Below are 19,747 nucleotides of genomic sequence, written 5' to 3' on the forward strand. Positions count from 1 at the left end.
CAGAAAAACTACATCCACAGCCTTCCTTCACGCACGGGACAGGTGACCTTATAATAGAAGAGTGTGGACCTGTTGGAGTGAGTCCAGAGGAGGGCCATGAGGATGACCAGAGCACTGGAGCACCTTTCCTATGAAGACAGACTGAGAGAGTTGGGGTTGTTCAGCCTGGAGAGGAGAAGGCTTCAGGGAGACCTTATAGAAGCCTTCCAGTATGTAAAGGAGGCCTCCAGCAAAGATGGGAAGGGACTCTTTACTAAGGAGTGTAGCAATAGGAAAAAGGGGAATGGTTTTAAACTGAAAGAGGGGAGATATAGATTAGATATTAGGAAGAAATTCTTTACTGTGAGGGCGATGAGACACTGGAACAGGTTTCCCAGGGAAGTTGTGGATACCCCTTCCCTGTAAATTTTCAAGACCAGGCTGGATGGGGCTTTGAGCAACCTGGTCTAGTGGGAGGTGTCCCTGCCCACGGCAGGAGTGGTGGATCTAGATGATCTTTAAGGTGCCTTCGAAATCAAACCATTCTATGATTTTATGACATCAAAGCAATTAAACAGGACTTTCCCTTGGTGTACCCACGTTGACTGCGCCTGATGATTGCATTGTTCTTTCAATGCCTTTCAGTAGTACTCAGTATCATCTTCATAATTTTCCCAGGGTCTGAGGTTGGACTAACATGTCAGTAGTTTCCTGGGTCTTCCCTCTTGCCCTTCTTGTAAATTGGAAGAACATTGTCTAGCTTCCAGTCAGCAGGGACCCCTCCCCAGTCTCCCAAAGCCTTTGGCAGCTGATCAAGTGGTGTCTTGCTGTAACACTAACTAGCTCCTTCAGTAATCTGGGACGAATCCCATAAGGCGTCATGGACTTGTGAACATTCCGCTGATGCATCCGATCCCTGACAATTTCTGCGTCCACCAATGGAAAGTCACTGTTCCTGCATTTGTGGTCCTCTGACTCAGTGGACTGGGCAGCCGAAAGTTCATTTGCAGTATTAAAGATTGAGGCAAGAGAAGCCTCGCGGCTTCTTTTCTTTCCTTTACCTAGCATGTAAGTCTTTCCTTTACCTAGCATGGAGTCAGCACATACAGAGGCTTCATTCATGCCTCACGGTAGGAAGGGATCCCTGTTACAGCATGTGGTAATGATTCCTCCAGAGTAAATCTGCATTTTTATTTGGCATCAATGATTTCCTTCAAATTCTATGTCAGAAGAAAGACTATAACCCTCTCCAAATTAGAAACACACAAAGAAAAGAACCTAAAGACTCCTTTAGTCATGAAAGTATATTTCCACTCTGTTACAACCTCTTCCAAAATGCTTTGAGAGGTACAGGTTCCCCAGCGTAGTTTTTGTGTCACTTACTGTCAGGCAAGCCCATGGACCTCTTTCTCTGTGCTGTAACGCAATTTCAAAGTCATGCAGTGAAATCACATTGTCCTGGCTTTAGCTGGGGTAGAGTTAATTTTCTTCGTAGTAGCTGGTATAGTGCTGTGTTTTGGATTTAGCATGTTGATAGCACACTGATGTTTTTGTGGTTCCAAGGTAGTGCTTACAGTAAGTCGAGGACTTTTCAGCTTCTCATACCCTGCCAGTGAGGAGCCTAGGGGTGCAGAAGAAGTTGGGATGGGGCACAGACAGGACAGCTGACCCAAGCAGGCCAAAGGGATATTCTATACCATAGGACGTCATGCTCAGCATATGAAGTGGGGGCAGTTGGCCAGGGGTAGGCTTCGGCTCGGGAAGTGGCTAGTCATCAGTCAGTTGGTAGTGAGTAATTGTTTTTCATTTGCATGATTTGTCTTTTCTTAGAGTTTTGTTATCTTTTCCTCTCCCCCCCCCTTATTATTATTTTATAGTAATATTTTATTTTATTTCAATTATTAAGCTGTTCTCATCTCAGACCTCGAGTTTTGTCACTTTTACACTTCCAATTCTCTCCCCCTTCCCACTGCAGGGGGAGGGGAGGAAGAGTGATAGAGTCGCTGTGTAGTGCTTGTCTGCTGGCTGAAGTCACACCATGACACACATGCTTGCCGAAACGCACGTAGCCCTCTCCCTGCGTCAGCAAAGCAAGGATGTTGTGAGTACAGTGTTACAATATGGTGCAAGCAAGGGGCTCTTTCTTCTCTGGGTGCTTGGCTCTGTATAAGATGTTTGGGGCCTGTGTGTTTTGTGTTCTGGTCACTATGTCTGTCCAGACACCCGTTGTGAATCTGCATACTCTGCACTAGTGCTGCCCAGTGATGCAGGGAGTTGCTCACATCCAGCTGTTGTGATGCACACAGTTCCAGCTCATTGAGCAAGAGTGGTATTTTTTCCCTTTGAGTACAGCAGTCTCATCTTCTCTAGAGGGGAGCAGCAAAACACAGAAGATCTTCCTTTGTCCCATAAGAGGGTGGTGGGCGTTCTGTCTCCTTGGGATTTCCATGTAAGTATAGCAGTTCTAACAGTGTTGGGATGGAACAGAGTAGACTAGACTAGACTAGACTAGACTAGATTTCAGCAGGAAGGCACCTGCAACGATCATCTAGTCTAACCGCCTGACTACTTCAGGGCTGACCAAAGTTAAAGCATGTTGTTAAGGACATTGTTCAAGTGTCTCTTAAACACTGACAGCCATGGGACATTGACCCATCAACTTTATGAAGCCTCTTCCAGTGTATGACCGCTCTCTCAATAAAGAAATGCTTCCTAATGTCTGACCCTCCCCTGATGGAGTTTGAACCATTCCCAGGTGTCCTGTCGCTGGATACAAGGGAGAAGAGATGAGCACCTCCCTCTCTCAGCCAAGTTCTCCAAACTAGACAAACTCAAATCCTTAGCTGCTCCTCGTAGGACTTCACTTCCAGCTTTGTCACCAGCTTTGTAGTAGAAAAACTACATCCACAGCCTTCCCTTAATCCAACAGTCAGGTGACCTTATCGTAGGAGGACATGGACCTGTTGGAGTGAGTCCAGAGGAGTCCACAAAGATGATCAGAGGGCTAGAGCACCTCTCCTATGAAGACAGGCTGAGAGAGTTGGTGTTGTTCAGCCTGGAGAAGAGAAGGCTCTGGGGAGAGTTGATTGTGGCCTTCTAGTACCTAAGAGGGGTCTATAGGAAAGCTGGGGAGTGACTCTTTATCAGGGAGTGAAGTGATAGGATGAGGGGTAATGGTTTTAAACCAGAAGAGGGTAGATTTAGATTATATATCAGGAAAAAATTCTTTACTCTGGGGATAGTGAGACGCTGGAACTGGCTGCCCAAGGAAGTAGTGTATGCCCCGTCCCTGGAAGTATTCAGTGCTGGCTTGTGTGGAGATTTGAGAAACCTTGTCTTGTGGAAGGTGTCCCTGTCCATGGCAGAGGGGTGGGAACTAGGTTATTTTTAGGTCCCTTCCAACTCTAACCATTCTATCATTCTATTATGTCAAAGCAGTTAAGCAGGACTTTCCCTTGGTGAACCCATGATGACTGCGCCTGATGATTGCATTGTTCTTTCAATGCCTTTCTTTCACTAGTACACAGTTATGATCTTCTCTATAGTTTTTCCAGGGTCTGAGGTTAGACTAACAGGTCAGTAGTTTCTTGGGTCTCCCCTCTTGCCCTTCTTGTAAATTGGAAGAGCTTTGGCTGGCTTCCAGTCAGCAGGGACCCCTCCCCAGTCTCCCAAGGCCTTTGGCAGCTGATGGAGAGATGTCCTGCTGTAACATCGACTGGGTCCTTCAGTACTCTGCAACGAATCCCATTAGGTGCCATGGACTTGAGAACATTCCTCTGATACAGCTGGTCCCTGATAATTTCAGTGTCCACTGATGGAAAGTCACTGTTCGTTCACTCGCGGCCCTCTGTTTCAGTGGACCGGGCAGCCCAGCATCAATCTCTATTATTAAACATCGGGTCAAGAAAAGCATTGAATGCCTCCTCTTCTTCTTCATCCTTGTCGGTCAGGTGAGCATCTTCAAAAAGTATCAGTCTAATGTTTTCTTTAAAGCTCCTCTTCCTATTAACATCCTTATAGACTGTAACTGTTCAGAGTTGTGAAAACACGCTCATTGCCTTTGGGTGCATTGTAAGGAAACTGCACAAGTTGCTTCAAAGGACTTTGTCTGAAGGTAGAATTGAGATGGACTTGGAAAAAGCCCATTGAGTTTCTCTGATCGTTGTTCCTGAGTTCAGAGGCTTCTTGATGGGAGGGGAAATCTGTCCCACTAGGATTTCCTGGGTTTGTGTTAGAGCATTTGCATTCTGCTTTCTGCCCTTTTTCCTTCTACTTTGTGAACTGTGTTTGGGCATTGTCTTACCTCTTCCCCTTAAGAAGGACTGTCACTCCATGTATAATATTGGATTCTTTAAAAGAAGGCTGTTTGAATGTTTGAATGGCACAGAATATTTGGAAACGTGACGTTGTGTTGTGCTGCAGTTATTAACTGTAAAGCAGGATACCCTTGAGTGTAAAAATGAAATAAAGAGAACACCTGAATGTCTTGTGTGGAGACAGTAGTCTTTGTTGAGTTGTTTGTTGTTTTTTTTCTGGGGAAGCTCTGTCAAGGTTTTTCCAAAGGTTGTGAGCTTTTTTCTCCTTTTTGTCCCTTGGCTGATGTAAAGTTGAGTGGGTACATTTCTTCAGTTTGGCAATGAGGCCTGTATCACATTGAGTGAAATTGTGGGGAGCACGGCTTTGCTGACAGACCTGTATGGGTCTTCTGAGCACTGAGTTGCTGGTTGCTACAGGGCCCAGTTAGACCCAGTCAGCGGAAACTGGCCCCCACCCTAACAGGGACCGTGGGTGTGCAAAGGCCTCTGCAAAGCAGTGCGGTTGGGGATAGTGACCTATCCCACTCTTCCTAGAGTGCCAGCTGCAGAGGGCAACTGGGAAGGCTTTGAGCACAAAGTATTCTGATTCCAAATGTTTTGATGGATGACAGCATACATGTTGCTTTGGAGAAGTCTTTCGGGGAGTCCCAGGAGGTTGGGAATTGGTGGATGAAGAACTACTACCAGGGATACGGTTCACTCTCAGGAAACGCAGAGCACTACAGGCATCTGCTCCACAAAGGCCTCAAGAAAAGGATAAGGCCTGAGGACAGGCCGCTGTAGTGATGCTGACCAGAAGACAGTTGTACAGCGAGGGGTGAATGATATACTCTCCAGCTAACCTGAGAGGAAAGATAGAATCGTTTGGTTTGGAAGAAATCCTTGAGACCATTGAGTCCTGCCGTTAAGCAAACACTACCAAGTCCACCACTAAACCCTGTCCCTCAGCACCACGTCCAGGGACGGCAGACACTTCCTTTGGCAGCCCGTTTTAATGCTTGGCAATCCTTTTGATGAAGAAGTTGTTCATAATATCCAGTCTAAACTTCCCCTATCACAACCTGGGGCCATTTCCTCTCATCCTATCACTTCATACTTGGGAAAAGAGACCGACACCTACCTCCTTAAATCTTTCAGGCACAGGCCTGTGCTGTCCTGTGCTGTGTTGTGTGGCACAAATCCTTTGGTGGGAAGATAAACTCAGCTCATTGTAATCGCAGAGGCTGCAGGCAAGACACCTGCAAGCAAGAAGTCCACCTGCCAAAGTCTTTTACTGCAGCTGTAGAAACAATCAATAGAATTGCTTTCTTGCAGGGAAGTCCTAAGATGGCTTGAATGACTGAAACGGGGACACTCTGTCTTTTCTATGACCAGGGTCTGCACGGCATGTTGTGCATGGCTGCCGTTCTTTCATGAAGCTCCTCTGCTCAGGGTTCTCCACATCTACCCTTCCAGTAGGGTGATCTATAATAAAGGGAATTGTGAATGACATTTTAGAGAGTGGGCATGTTTCTCTTGCTGAGATCACAAGGAACCAGCAGCTCCTGGTGTAAAAGTGCTGGTTCTCGGGTCGTTCCAGGTCGAAGGTCCAGGTGTCTGATGCAGTTCATAACCAGATGGTTTCTTACAGTTTCTGACCTGTGAAAGGGGACATGGCGTTTCCTGCATTGGAGGGCCAGCACACACGGCTGCGCTTTCCCAAGGGGCTCTTTGCAGGTGCCCTTTAGGAAGGAAAATTTCTAGGCCAGGTAATAGACAGCCCTAGCAGAGGGGAGGCTTTTAACCCCCTGGAAACTGCTTTCAGGGACAAGGGAGCACGAGAGAGCTGGCAGATGTTTAAGGATGCTTTCCACAGAGTGCAAGAGCTCTTGATCCCCACATGTAAGAAATGAGGGAAGGAAGGCAAGACACCAGCATGGCTGAGTAAAGACCTGCTTGTCAGACTAAAGGGCAAGAAGGAAACGCACAGTCAGTGTACAGGGACCTTGCCCAGTTTTGTAGGGATGCGGTCAGGAAGACCAAGGTGTGGCTGAAGCTGAACACAAAGTACAACAAGAAGGGCTTCTAGCGGTATGTCAGACAGAAAAGGAGGGTCAAAGAAAGTGTACCTCCGCTGATGAACACGAGTGGCAAACTGGTAACAACAGGCAAGGAGAAGGCTGAGGCAGTCAGCAACTTTTTTTGCTTCAGTTTTCACTGTCAGTCTCTCTTCCCACACTTCTCGAGTGGATGGACCTGTAAGCAGGGACCGGGGGAGCAAAGTGCCTCACGCTGTAAGAGAAGATCAGACCACCTGAGAAACCTGAACATAGAGAAGTCTCTGGGACCTGAGAAGATGCCTTCCGGAGTCCTGAGGGAATTGGCTGATGTGGTTGCTAAGCCACTCTCCATGATATTTGAAATGTCATGGCAGTGAGGTGAAGTCCCTGGTGACTTGAAAAGGGAAACATTACACCCATTTTTAAAAAGAGTAGAAAGGTGGACCCTGGGAAGTACCACCTTGTCATCCTCCCCTCTGTGACTGGGAACATGATGGAACAGATCCTCCTAGAAATTATGCTAAAGGCACATGGATGGGCAGAGATGCGTGTCAAGACAGCCAGCATGGTTTCACCAACGTCAAGTCTTGCCTGACCAACCTAGTGATGTGGGTCAACTTATAGGACAGAATGACTGTATAAGAGGACAAGGGAAGACTGGACTTCTGTAAGGCCTTTGTCACGGTTCCCCACAACATACCTCTCTCTAAGTTTGGACACATGGATTTCACGGATGGAGTATTTGGTGGGTAAGGAATTGTCTGGATGGTCCTATCCACAGAGTCATGGTCAAGTCTCAATGTCTGGATGGAGATGAGTGGCGAGTGGTGCCCCTCAGGGGTCCATATGGGGACAAGTCCTGTTTGACACCCTCATCAACGACACAGTGGGATCAAGTGCACTCCCAGCACGGTTGCAAATGGCACCAGGCTGAGTGGTACGGCTGACACGCCTGCAAGGCGAGACTCCGGGCATGCCTTTTGCCTCCCTCGGCCCGCTGCTACGCTGACAGCGACTTCACCGCCGACAGCGTGGACGTGGCCGGCACGGGCACTCTGTGGCCGGCTGAGCGCTACGAAGTGTGCCTGAGCAGCAGCTCAGGGAGGAGGCAGTTCCAGTTCCTGAGACCCGTCCTGTGCAGCCCGCAAAGCAGCGTTGCAGCGGGGCCGGGAAAGAAGAACGAAGATCCCCTGTGCAGCTGGCAGGCCGCGGGCGAGAGGGAAGGCGAGGCGGGGAGCACGGCCCCTCTGCCCGTTCAGCCGCTGGACTGGCCGGACGACAGGCGCGTCCATGCGTGAGCCTTGTTGAAACCCGCCTGCCTTTCCCGTCCTCAGCCCGAGACTCCTGAGTAGATGGGGGCCGTGCTGGGCTGTTACCTGCGTGCTGCCCCTGCGGGGGTTTCCGCCGGGCTTCCCCGGCCGGGGAAGGCGGCTCGATCCCTCCGGGCTGAGACTCCGCCCCACGGTGCTGCGGGAAATGCCATGCCCCTCTCTCGACGCCGTGCTCCTGGAAGTGCAGGGAGCGGCCGTCCGGGAGCCAAGAGCGCCCGCCTGCCGGAGGGCTCTGGGCAACGGGCATCGGGGAAAGAGACGGGGCAGCTGCCGGCGCTCCCCGTGCGCTCGGAGGCAAGCGTCGGCCCCGCAGGACTCCCGGGGCTTCTGCGCTGCGCTTCCCTCGCCGGCGCCGAGTGCGCGCGTCCTGCCGCGGAGCCCCGAGGCGGGCGAGCGGCCGGAGCCGCGCGTGTGCGCGGAGGCCCGAGTGCCCGTGCGAGGCGGCAGCGCGGGCAGCGGGCGGCGGCGGGCGCAGTCCCGCCGCGGGCCGCAGGGTGGTGCTCCCGGCCAAGGCGGCGCCGAGCGGCTGCGGGCGGGGAGGCGGCCCAGCCCAACCAGCCGCTACACAGCCCAGCCCAGCCGAGCCGAGCCGAGCCGGGCAACGGCGGCGAGCGGCGGCGAGCGGTGCCCCGTGCCAGCGGCTGCCGGGCCAGGGCGGCCGCGCTCCGTGCCGCCATCCGGAGTCGGCGAGAGGGAGGCCGCCCGACCGCCGCCCCGCCGCGCTGCTGCCGGGCGCCGCTCTCCGCGGAGGAGTGCGCGGGCGATCCGCGAGACGGAGGCTGTCCGCCGGCCCGAGATGGCGATCGCAAGGCAAGTGCTTTGTCTCTGTGCTTTCCTCTCCCTGCCGCTCGCTCGCTCCGAGCCCATCCGCTACTCCGTAGCCGAGGAGGCGGCGAGCGGCTCCGTGGTAGCCAACGTGGCGGAGGACGCGGGGCTGTCCCCGGCGCAGCTGGCGGCTCGCGGCGCCCGCCTGGCCTCGGAGGACGGCCGGCAGCACTTTCGCTTAGACCCCGCCACCGGCAGGCTCGTCGTGGCCGAGAGGCTGGACCGGGAGGAGCTGTGCGGCCAGTCCGCTACGTGCACGCTCCCCTTCGAGCTCCTGCTGGCAAACCCGCTGCAGTTCTTTCGGGTGGAGGTGGCCGTGGAGGACATCAATGACCATTCCCCCGTTTTCCCAGTGGAAAAAGTCGTTTTTAAGATCCCGGAAAGGAGCGACCTGGGCTCGCGTTTCCCTCTGGAGGGTGCTCGGGACCTGGATGTTGGTAGCCACAGCATCCAGGCTTACAGCATTTCTCCCGAGAACGAGTACTTCAGTGTCTCCTTTGCAAGTCAGAGGGAGGAGGACAAATATGTTGAACTGGTCTTGGAGAAGGCTCTAGACAGAGAGGAGGAAGGAGAGGTGGTTTTCAGTCTCATTGCCATGGATGGGGGCTCTCCTCCCAGGAGTGGGACCACACAAATCCACATTGTTATTCTAGATGTAAATGACAACTCTCCTGTCTTCACACAGAAGCTGTATGTTGGGCAGGTTTTGGAAAATGCCCCTGTGGGCTCTGTTGTTCTCAGAGTGGTGGCAACTGATCAGGACGTGGGAGTTAATGGGGACATCACCTATCAGTTCAGCGAAGCAGTGGGCCAGAATAGGTCATCATTCATGATCGACCCTACTAGTGGTGAAATTAAACTCACGAAGCCTCTGGACTTTGAGGTGGCAGAGAATCATGAGCTCAGTGTGCGGGCCACGGATGGCGGTGGCCTGTCAGCAATCTGCAAGGTGTTGGTGGAGGTGGTGGATGTGAACGACAATGCACCGGAAGTGGTGGTAAGTTCCTTCAACAGCCCCATCCCCGAGAACGCATTACCCAGAACGGTGGTTGCCCTCTTTACTGTCAGGGACCGGGATTCTGGTGCAAATGGGAAGATCTCCTGTGCCCTTGAGGACCAGCTATTGTTCTCCCTGCGTCTGGCCTATAAGAACTACTATGAGCTTGTCACCGTCAATGCTCTGGACAGGGAGGAGATGGCACGGCACATCCTCATTGTCACAGCAGCAGACGCAGGGTCACCTCCTCTCACAACCACCCAGACCTTCACGGTGGACATCTCCGATGTCAACGACAATGCACCTGCCTTCAACCAGACATCATACACGATGTATGTGCGTGAGAACAATGTCCCCATGGTGCTTGTTGGAGCTGTCAGTGCTGCAGATGCTGATGTGGGGCCCAATGCCAAGGTGACATATTTCCTGGCACCGTCCCATCCCACAGAGCAGCCTCCCTGCTCCTGCATCTCCGTGAACTCTGAGAATGGGCACGTGTTTGTGCTGCGGCCTCTGGACTATGAGCAGGTGAAGCAGATTGATGTCTTGGTGAGTGCCTCCGATGGCGGATCTCCTCCTCTCAGTGCCAACGTCACCGTCCACCTTGTTGTGGTGGATGAGAATGACAATGCGCCTCTGGTGCTGTACCCATCACAGGACAGCGGTCCACCATCCAGCGAGCTGGTGCCTGTATCAGCTGAGGCAGGGTACCTCATCACCAAAGTGGTGGCTGTGGATGCAGACTCGGGACAGAACTCGTGGCTCTCATACCACCTGCTGAAGGCCACCGAGCCCGGGCTGTTTGTGGTGGGTGCCCAAAGCGGGGAGGTGCGGCTGAAGAGGCCAGTGACAGAGAGGGATGCTGTGAAACAGAAGCTCGTTGTTGTGGTGCGAGACAATGGGCAGCCACCGCTGTCAGCCACTGCTGCACTGAGTGCACTCCTGCTCAATGACTTCTCAGAAGTGCGCCTACCACCCACCAGCCTGGCCACGGAGGACGAGAGTGACTCCCTGACAACCTATTTAATCATTTCCTTGACCTTTGTCTCACTCCTCTTCCTCGCATCCATGACAGCCTTCATCACTCGCAAGGTGTGCAAGAGAAAGGAGCTGAAGGCAGGGCACGTGCTTTATGGTGCTGGCAACTTGCAGAGCAGCCTGGCTGATGCAGCCACAGCAGGGACCTTGCCCCATGGCTATTGCTATGAGATCAGCCTCACAACGGGCTCTGGCAACAGCGAGTTCAAGTTCCTGAAGCCCATCCTCCCCAGCCTGCCACCACAGCAGTGCACCACGGTTGGGGGCACCCATGATGAACAGGATTTCCCCTGTGGCCCCATTACTGCAGCAGACATGGCACCAGACAACCCAGGGACCCTCTCTGCAGAACAGTTCAATAGTCTTTCCTTTAACTAGCATGGAGTCAGCACATACAGAGGCTTCATTCATGCCTCACGATAGGAAGGGATCTCTGTTACAGCATGTGGCAATGGTTCCTCCCAGGTTAATCTGCATTTGCAATTGGCGTCAGTGATTTCTGCCAAATTCTATGTCAGAAGAAATTTTGTCTCCCCCTCCAAACAAACAAACAAGCAAACAAAGAAACAAAAGGACCTCAAGCCTCCTTCACCCAGGAAATAATATTCTTCAGCTGTGAAATGCTTTGCGAGTGGGGTTAGGTCCAGGGTCACCAGTCAAGTTCTTGTCTCACTTGCTGTTAGGCAAGCTCCTGGCCCTCTTATTCTGTGCTGTAACGCAATGGCAAAGTCAGGCAGACAAATCCCATTGTCCTGGTTTCAGGTGGGATAGAGTTAATTTTCTTCCTAGTAGCTGGTAGCCTAGTAGCTGTGTTTTGGATTTAGCATGAGAATAATGTTGATAACACACTGATGCTTTAGTGGTTGCTAAATCATGCTTGCACTGAGTCAAAGACTTTTCAGCTTCTCATGCCCTGCCAGTGAGGAGGCTGGAGGTGCATAAGCAGTTGTGAGGGGACAGAGCCAGAACAGCTGACCCAACCTGGCCAAAGGGATAATTCATAGCATATGACATCATGCTCAGCATATAAAGTGGTGGGAAGTGGCCGGGCATCTGAGAATGCTACTTGGGAGGAGAGTGGGCATCAGTCCTTTGATAGTGAGCAGTTGTTTTTCATTTGTGTCACTTGTCTTTTCTTGGGTTTTAGTTATCTTTTGGTTGTTGTTGTTGTTATTTTCCTGTTATTATTATTAGCATTAGTTTTGGTATTAGTTTTATTATTCTAATATTTTAGTTAATTTCTTAAACTGTTTTCATATTAACACAAGAGTTTTTTCACTTTTACTCTTCCAATTCTCTCCCCCTTTCCACCGTGGGGGCAGGGGAGGGGCAGTGAGTGAATGGCTGTGTGGTGCTTAGCTGCTGACTGGGGTTACACCACAACAGACACGCTCACTGAAATGTATGTAGTTGTCCACCCGGGTCAGAAAAGCAAGGAAGTTGTGAGTAATGTGTTACAATGTGGTGCAAGCAAGGGACTCTTTCTTCTCGGGGAGCTGCTTCTTCTCTGCTCTGTCTGACATGTGTGGGCTCTGTCTGTTTTTCTGTCTGGTCACAATGTCTGTCTGGACAGCCGTTGTGTGCCTGCCTATGCTGCAATAGTGCTTCCCAGTGAAGCAGAGAGTTGCTGCCATCCAGACGCTCTGATCAGGCAAGAAGGGTATTTTCAACCATCACCCACAGATCCCTTTCTGCAGGGCTGCTCTCCAGCCACTCCTCTCCCAATGTATACGTATACACAGTACTACTCTATCCCAGGTGCAGAATCTGGCCTTTGGACTTCTTAAGTGTCATGCCGTTGATGATTGCACAATGCTCCAATCCATCTAGATCCCTCTGCAAGGCCTCTTTTTCCTTCAGAGAGGGAGCAGCACCTTTCTCTTTGGTATCATCAGCAAAGTTGCTAATGGTACCTTCAACTCCTGCACCCAGATCACTGAAAATAGTATTGAACAGGACTGGCCCTAGAATTGAACCCTGAGGAACGCCGCTGGTGACATGTCACCTGCCAGACGTTGCTCCCCTATTCACTGCAACCCTTAGAGCCCTGCCCTTCAGCTGGTTCTTCACCCTGCTGATAGTGAACCCGCTCATCTCACAGTTGAACAATGTATCCAGAAGAATTCTCCGAGGGATGATATCTACAGTCACACAAGAATCCAGAAAAACTACATCCACAGCCTTCCTTCACGCACGGGACAGGTGACCTTATAATAGAAGAGTGTGGACCTGTTGGAGTGAGTCCAGAGGAGGGCCATGAGGATGACCAGAGCACTGGAGCACCTTTCCTATGAAGACAGACTGAGAGAGTTGGGGTTGTTCAGCCTGGAGAGGAGAAGGCTTCAGGGAGACCTTATAGAAGCCTTCCAGTATGTAAAGGAGGCCTCCAGCAAAGATGGGAAGGGACTCTTTATTAAGGAGTGTAGCAATAGGAAAAAGGGGAATGGTTTTAAACTGAAAGAGGGGAGATATAGATTAGATATTAGGAAGACATTCTTTACTGTGAGGGCGATGAGACACTGGAACGGGTTTCCCGGGGAAGTTGTGGATACCCCTTCCCTGTAAGTTTTCAAGACCGGGCTGGATGGGGCTTTGAGCAACCTGGTCTAGTGGGAGGTGTCCCTGCCCATGGCAGGAGTGGTGGATCTAGGTGATCTTTAAGGTGCCTTCGAAATCAAACCATTCTATGATTTTATGACATCAAAGCAATTAAACAGGACTTTCCCTTGGTGTACCCACGTTGACTGCGCCTGATGATTGCATTGTTCTTTCAATGCCTTTCAGTAGTACTCAGTATCATCTTTAATCTATAATTTTCCCAGGGTCTGAGGTTAGACTAACATGTCAGTAGTTTCCTGGGTCTTCCCTCTTGCCCTTCTTGTAAATTGGAAGAACATTGTCTAGCTTACAGTGAGCAGGGACCCCTCCCCAGTCTCCCAAGGCCTCTGGCAGCTGATCAAGTGGTGTCTTGCTGTAACATGAACTAGCTCCTTCAGTAATCTGGGACAAATCCCATCAGGCGCCACGGACTTGTGAACATTCCGCTGATGCATCTGATCCCTGACAATTCAGCATCCACCAATGGAAAGACATTATTCCTGCATTCGTGAACCTCTGACTCAGTGGACTGGGCAGCCGAAAGTTGATTAGGAGTATTAAAGATTGAGGCAAGAGAAGCATTGAATGCCTCCTCTTCTTCTTCATCCCTGCCGGTCAGGTTACTGTCTTCAACAAGTATCAGTCTCATGTTTTCTTTAGACCTCCTCTTGATATTGACATACTTTAAAAAGCCTTGCTTGTTGTCTGACACAACGCTGGCCAGTTTCCACTCTAATTGTGCTTTGTGCATTCGTGTCTTCTCCCTGCATAAACAAACCTCAGCTCTGCAGTCTTCCTGCAAAGCCTGACCTTGCTTCCCGAGATCACACAATTTCTTTTTCCTCTTGAGCCCCGGAAGGAGTTTCCTGTGTGGCCAAGCTGCTCTTCTGCCCTGTTTGCTTGACTGTTGACACAGTGGAATTGCTTGCTTGAAGACTGTAACTGTTCAGAGTTGTGAAAACATGCTCATTGCCTTTGGGTGCATTGTAAGGAAACTGCACAAGTTGCTTCAAAGGACTTTGTCTGAAGGTAGAGTTGAGATGAACTAGGAAAAAGCCAATTGAGTTTTCTCTGATTTTTGTTCCTGAGTTCAGAGGCTTCTTGATGGCAGGGGAAATCTGTCCCACTAGGATTTCCTGGGTTTGGGTTAGAGCATTTGCATTCTGCTTTCTACCCTTTCTCCTTCTACTTTGTGAACTGTGTTTGAGCATTGTCTTACCTCTTCCTCTTAAGAAGGACTGTCACTCCATGTATAATATGAGATTGTTTGAATGAAAGCAGTGTGGCACAGAATATTTGGAAACCCTGACACTGTGTTGTGCTTGAGTTATAAACTGTACCATTGTAAACAGGGATACTCTTGTGTGTAAAAATGAAATAAAGAGAACTCTGGAATGCCTTGTGTGAAGACAGTAGTCTTTGTTGACTTGGGTTTTTTTCTGGGAAAGGTCTGTCAAAGTTTTTCAAAAGGCTGCAATTTTTTTTTTCTCATTTTGTCCCTTGCCTGATGTACGTTTGAGTGGGTGCTATTCTTCCATTTGGAGATGAAGCCTAAACCGCATTCAGTGATACTGTGGGGAGCAGGGCTTTGCTGGCAGTCCTGCATGGGTCTTTGGGGCACTGAGCTTCTGGTTGCCACGGGGCCTACTTAGATCCAGGTCACAGGAAAGCGGCCCCTACCATAAGAGTGTGTACAAAAGCTTCTGCAAAGGAGTGAGGTGGGGGAGTGACCTATCCCATTTTCCCTAGAGCGTCACCTGTGGATGGCAGCTGTGAGGTGTTTGAGCACAAAGTGTTTGTGACCTTAAAGGTGTAGCAGTTTCAGAAGATGGATGGCACAAAGACAGCATACATGTTCCTGTTGGGAAGTATTTGCGGGCACAAGAGTACATGGGCAATTACTGAGTGAAATCTGCTATCGGGGAGAGGCTTTGATATCAGGAAATGTAGAAGATTTCATCCATCCCTTCCACAGGGACCAGATAAAAAGGTTAACACCGCAGGCTGGTGTAGCGAAGACTGTTGTAGGTCAAGACATGAATGCTGCACTATCCAGTTAGCCCGAGTAGCATCATGGAATCATTTAGGTTGGAGAAGATCCTTGAGACCATCGAGTCCAACTGTAAAGCTTACATTACCAAGTCCACCACTGAACCCTGTCCCTAAGCACCACGTCCACGGACGCTGGGCGCTTCCGTGGGCGGCCAGTGGTAAGGCTTGACAATCCTTTTCGTGAAGAAATATTTCCGAGCGCTGGGCAACAGGGATCGGGGGAAGAGACGGGGCAGCTGCCGACGCTTCCCGTGTGCTCGGAGTCAAGCGTCGGCCCCGCAGGACTCCCGGCGCTCCTGCGCTGCGCTTCCCTCGCCGGCGCCTTGTGCGCGCGTCCTGCCGCGGAGCCCCGAGGCGGGCGAGCGGCCGGAGCCGCGCGTGTGCGCGCGGGCCCGTGTGCCGGTGCGAGGCGGCAGCGCGGGCAGCGGGCGGCGGCGGGCGCAGTCCCGCCGCGGGCCGCAGGGTGGTGCTCCCGGCCAAGGCGGCGCCGAGCGGCTGCGGGCGGGGAGGCGGCCCAGCCCAACCCGCCGCTACACAGCCCAGCCCAGCCGAGCCGAGCCGAGCCGGGCAACGGCGGCGAGCGGCGGCCAGCGGTGCCCCGTGCCAGCGGCTGCCGGGCCAGGGCGGCCGCGCTCCGTGCCGCCATCCGGAGTCGGCGAGAGGGAGGCCGCCCGACCGCCGCCCCGCCGCGCTGCTGCCGGGCGCCGCTCTCCGCGGAGGAGTGCGCGGGCGATCCGCGAGACGGAGGCTGTCCGCCGGCCCGAGATGGCGATCGCAAGGCAAGTGCTTTGTCTCTGTGCTTTCCTCTCCCTGCCGCTCGCTCGCTCCGAGCCCATCCGCTACTCCGTAGCCGAGGAGGCGGCGAGCGGCTCCGTGGTAGCCAACGTGGCGGAGGACGCGGGGCTGTCCCCGGCGCAGCTGGCGGCTCGCGGCGCCCGCCTGGCCTCGGAGGACGGCCGGCAGCACTTTCGCTTAGACCCCGCCACCGGCAGGCTCGTCGTGGCCGAGAGGCTGGACCGGGAGGAGCTGTGCGGCCAGTCCGCTACGTGCACGCTCCCCTTCGAGCTCATGTTGGCAAACCCGCTGCAGTTCTTTCGGGTGGAGGTGGCCGTGGAGGACATCAATGACCATTCCCCCATTTTCCCGGAGGAACGAGTTACTATTAAGATCCCGGAAACGAGCAACCCTGGCTCGAATTTCCCTCTGGAGGGTGCTTGGGACCTGGATGTTGGCAGCAACAGCATCCAGGCTTACAGCATTTCTCCCGAGAACGAGTACTTTAGTGTCTCCTTTGGTAGTCGGAGTAAGGGTGACAAATATGTTGAACTGGTCTTGGAGAAGGCTCTAGACAGAGAGGAGGAAGGAGAGGTGGTTTTCAGTCTCATTGCCGTGGATGGGGGCTCTCCTCCCAGGAGTGGGACCACACAAATCCACATTGTTATTTTAGATGCAAATGACAACGCTCCTGTCTTCACAGAGGAAGGATACATTGCGCAGGTTTTGGAAAATGCGCCTGTTGGCTCTGTGGTTCTTAGAGTGACGGCTATTGATCGGGATGAGGGAGTTAATGGGGAAATCACCTATCAGTTCAGGCAAGCAGTGGGACAGAGCAACTCAGCATTCACGATCGACCCTACTAGTGGTGAAATTAAACTCACGATGCCTCTGGACTTTGAGGTGGCAGAGAATCATGAGCTCAGTGTGCGGGCCACGGATGGCGGTGGCCTGTCAGCTATCTGCAAGGTGTTGGTGGAGGTGGTGGACGTGAATGACAACGCACCTGAGCTGGTGGTGAATTCCTTCAACAGCCCCCTCCCCGAGAACGCATTCCCTGGAACAGTGGTTGCCCTCTTTACTGTCAGGGACCGGGATTCTGGTGCGAATGGGAAGATCTCCTGTGCCCTTGAGGACCAGCTATTGTTCTCCCTGCGTCTGGCCTATAAGAACTACTATGAGCTTGTCACCGTCAATGCTCTGGACAGGGAGGAGATGGCACAGCACATCCTCATTGTCACAGCAGCAGACGCAGGGTCACCTCCTCTCACAACCACCCAGACCTTCACGGTGGACATCTCCGATGTCAACGACAATGCACCTGCCTTCAACCAGACATCATACACGATGTATGTGCGTGAGAACAATGTCCCCATGGTGCTTGTTGGAGCTGTCAGTGCTGCAGATGCTGATGTGGGGCCCAATGCCAAGGTGTCATATTTCCTGGCACCGTCCCATCCCACAGAGCAGCCTCCCTGCTCCTGCATCTCCGTGAACTCTGAGAATGGGCACGTGTTTGTGCTGCGGCCTCTGGACTATGAGCAGGTGAAGCAGATTGATGTCTTGGTGAGTGCCTCCGATGGCGGATCTCCTCCTCTCAGTGCCAATGTCACTGTCCACCTTGTTGTGGTGGATGAGAATGACAATGCGCCTCTGGTGCTGTACCCATCACAGGACAGCGGTCCACCATCCAGCGAGCTGGTGCCTGTATCAGCTGAGGCAGGGTACCTCATCACCAAAGTGGTGGCTGTGGATGCAGACTCGGGACAGAACTCGTGGCTCTCATACCACCTGCTGAAGGCCACCGAGCCCGGGCTGTTTGTGGTGGGTGCCCAAAGCGGTGAGGTGCGGCTGAAGAGGCCAGTGACAGAGAGGGATGCTGTGAAGCAGAAGCTGGTTGTTGTGGTGCGAGATAATGGGCAGCCACCACTGTCAGCCACTGCTGCACTGAACGCACTCCTGCTCAATGACTTCTCAGACGTGCGCCTACCGCACAGCAGCCTGGCCACGGAGGATGAGAGTGACTCCCTGACAACCTATTTAATCATTTCCTTGACCTTTGTCTCACTCCTCTTCCTCGCATCCATGACAGCCTTCATCACTCGCAAGGTGTGCAAGAGAAAGGAGCTGAAGGCAGGGCACGTGCTTTATGGTGCTGGCAACTTGCAGAGCAGCCTGGCTGATGCAGCCACAGCAGGGACCTTGCCCCATGGCTATTGCTATGAGATCAGCCTCACAACGGGCTCTGGCAACAGCGAGTTCAAGTTCCTGAAGCCCATCCTCCCCAGCCTGCCACCACAGCAGTGCACCACGGTTGGGGGCACCCACGATGAACAGGATTTCCCCCGTGGCCCCATTACTGCAGCAGACATGGCACCAGACAACGCTGGGGCTCTCTCTGCAGAACAGTTCAATAGTCTTTCCTTTAACTAGCATGGAATCAGCACATACAGAGGCTTCATTCATGCCTCACGATAGGAAGGGATCCCTGTTACAGCATGTGGCAGTGGTTCCTCCCAGGTTAATCTGCATTTGAAATTGGCGTCAGTGATTTCTGCCAAATTCTATGTCAGAAGAAATTTTGTCTCCCCCTCCAAACAAACAAACAAGCAAACAAAGAAACAAAAGGACCTCAAGCCTCCTTCACCCAGGAAATAATATTCTTCAGCTGTGAAATGCTTTGCGAGTGGGGTTAGGTCCAGGGTCACCAGTCAAGTTCTTGTCTCACTTGCTGTTAGGCAAGCTCCTGGCCCTCTTATTCTGTGCTGTAACGCAATGGCAAAGTCAGGCAGACAAATCCCATTGTCCTGGTTTCAGGTGGGATAGAGTTAATTTTCTTCCTAGTAGCTGGTAGCCTAGTAGCTGTGTTTTGGATTTAGCATGAGAATAATGTTGATAACACACTGATGCTTTAGTGGTTGCTAAATCATGCTTGCACTGAGTCAAGGACTTTTCAGCTTCTCATGCCCTGCCAGTGAGGAGGCTGGAGGTGCATAAGGAGTTGGGAGGTGACAGAGCCAGAACAGCTGACCCAACCTGGCCAAAGGGATAATTCATAGCATATGACATCATGCTCAGCATATAAAGTGGTGGGAAGTGGCCAGGCATCTGAGAATGCTACTTGGGAGGAGAGTGGGCATCAGTCCTTTGATAGTGAGCAGTTGTTTTTCATTTGTGTCACTTGTCTTTTCTTGGGTTTTAGTTATCTTTTGGTTGTTGTTGTTATTTTCCTTTAATTATTATTAGCATTAATATTAGTTTTGTATTGGTATTAGCATTTTAATTTTTTATTTCAATACTTAAACTGTTTTCATATTAACACAAGAGCTTTGTCACTTTTACTCTTCCAATTCTATCCCCCTTCGCACTGTGGGTGGAAGGGAGGGGCAGTGAGTGAATGGCTGTGTGGTGCTGTGCTTAGCTGCTGACTGCGGTTACACCACGACACACACACTCACTGAAATGCATGCAGTTGTCCACCCGGGTCAGAAAAGCAAGGAAGTTGTGAGTAATGTGTTACAATGTGGTGCAAGCAAGGGACTCTTTCTTCTCGGGGAGCTGCTTCTTCTCTGCTCTGTCTGACATGTGTGGGCTCTGTCTGTTTTTCCGTCTGGTCTCAATGTCTGTCTGGACAGCCGTTGTGTGCCTGCCTATGCTGCAGTAGTGCTTCCCAGTGAAGCAGGGAGTTGCTGCCATCCAGACGCTCTGATCAGGCAAGAAGGGTATTTTCAACCATCACCCACAGATCCCTTTCTGCAGGGCTGCTCTCCAGCCACTCCTCTCCCAATGTATACGTAT

At 51.9% G+C, this 19,747-nt stretch overlaps 2 protein-coding genes across 2 annotated transcripts; both read left to right on the forward strand.

Annotated features, from left to right (window-relative positions):
* The first annotated feature begins 4,618 nt into the window (after positions 1-4,618).
* On the forward strand, positions 4,619-14,537 carry LOC134521954 (protocadherin beta-15-like). The gene has a single exon (XM_063349099.1). The coding sequence runs from the start codon at positions 7,811-7,813 to the stop codon at positions 10,901-10,903; it is 3,093 nt and encodes a 1,030-aa protein (XP_063205169.1). The 5' UTR covers positions 4,619-7,810; the 3' UTR covers positions 10,904-14,537.
* Positions 14,538-15,616: 1,079 nt separating this feature from the next.
* LOC134522062 (protocadherin beta-15-like) lies at positions 15,617-19,477 on the forward strand. Its single transcript, XM_063349329.1, has one exon. It carries the CDS (start codon positions 15,941-15,943, stop codon positions 18,380-18,382), a length of 2,442 nt encoding a protein of 813 aa, XP_063205399.1. The 5' UTR covers positions 15,617-15,940; the 3' UTR covers positions 18,383-19,477.
* The last annotated feature ends 270 nt before the right edge of the window (positions 19,478-19,747 follow it).

Source organism: Chroicocephalus ridibundus, chromosome 11, assembly GCF_963924245.1.
Source record: "Chroicocephalus ridibundus chromosome 11, bChrRid1.1, whole genome shotgun sequence".
Classification (NCBI taxonomy): Eukaryota; Metazoa; Chordata; class Aves; order Charadriiformes; family Laridae; genus Chroicocephalus; species Chroicocephalus ridibundus.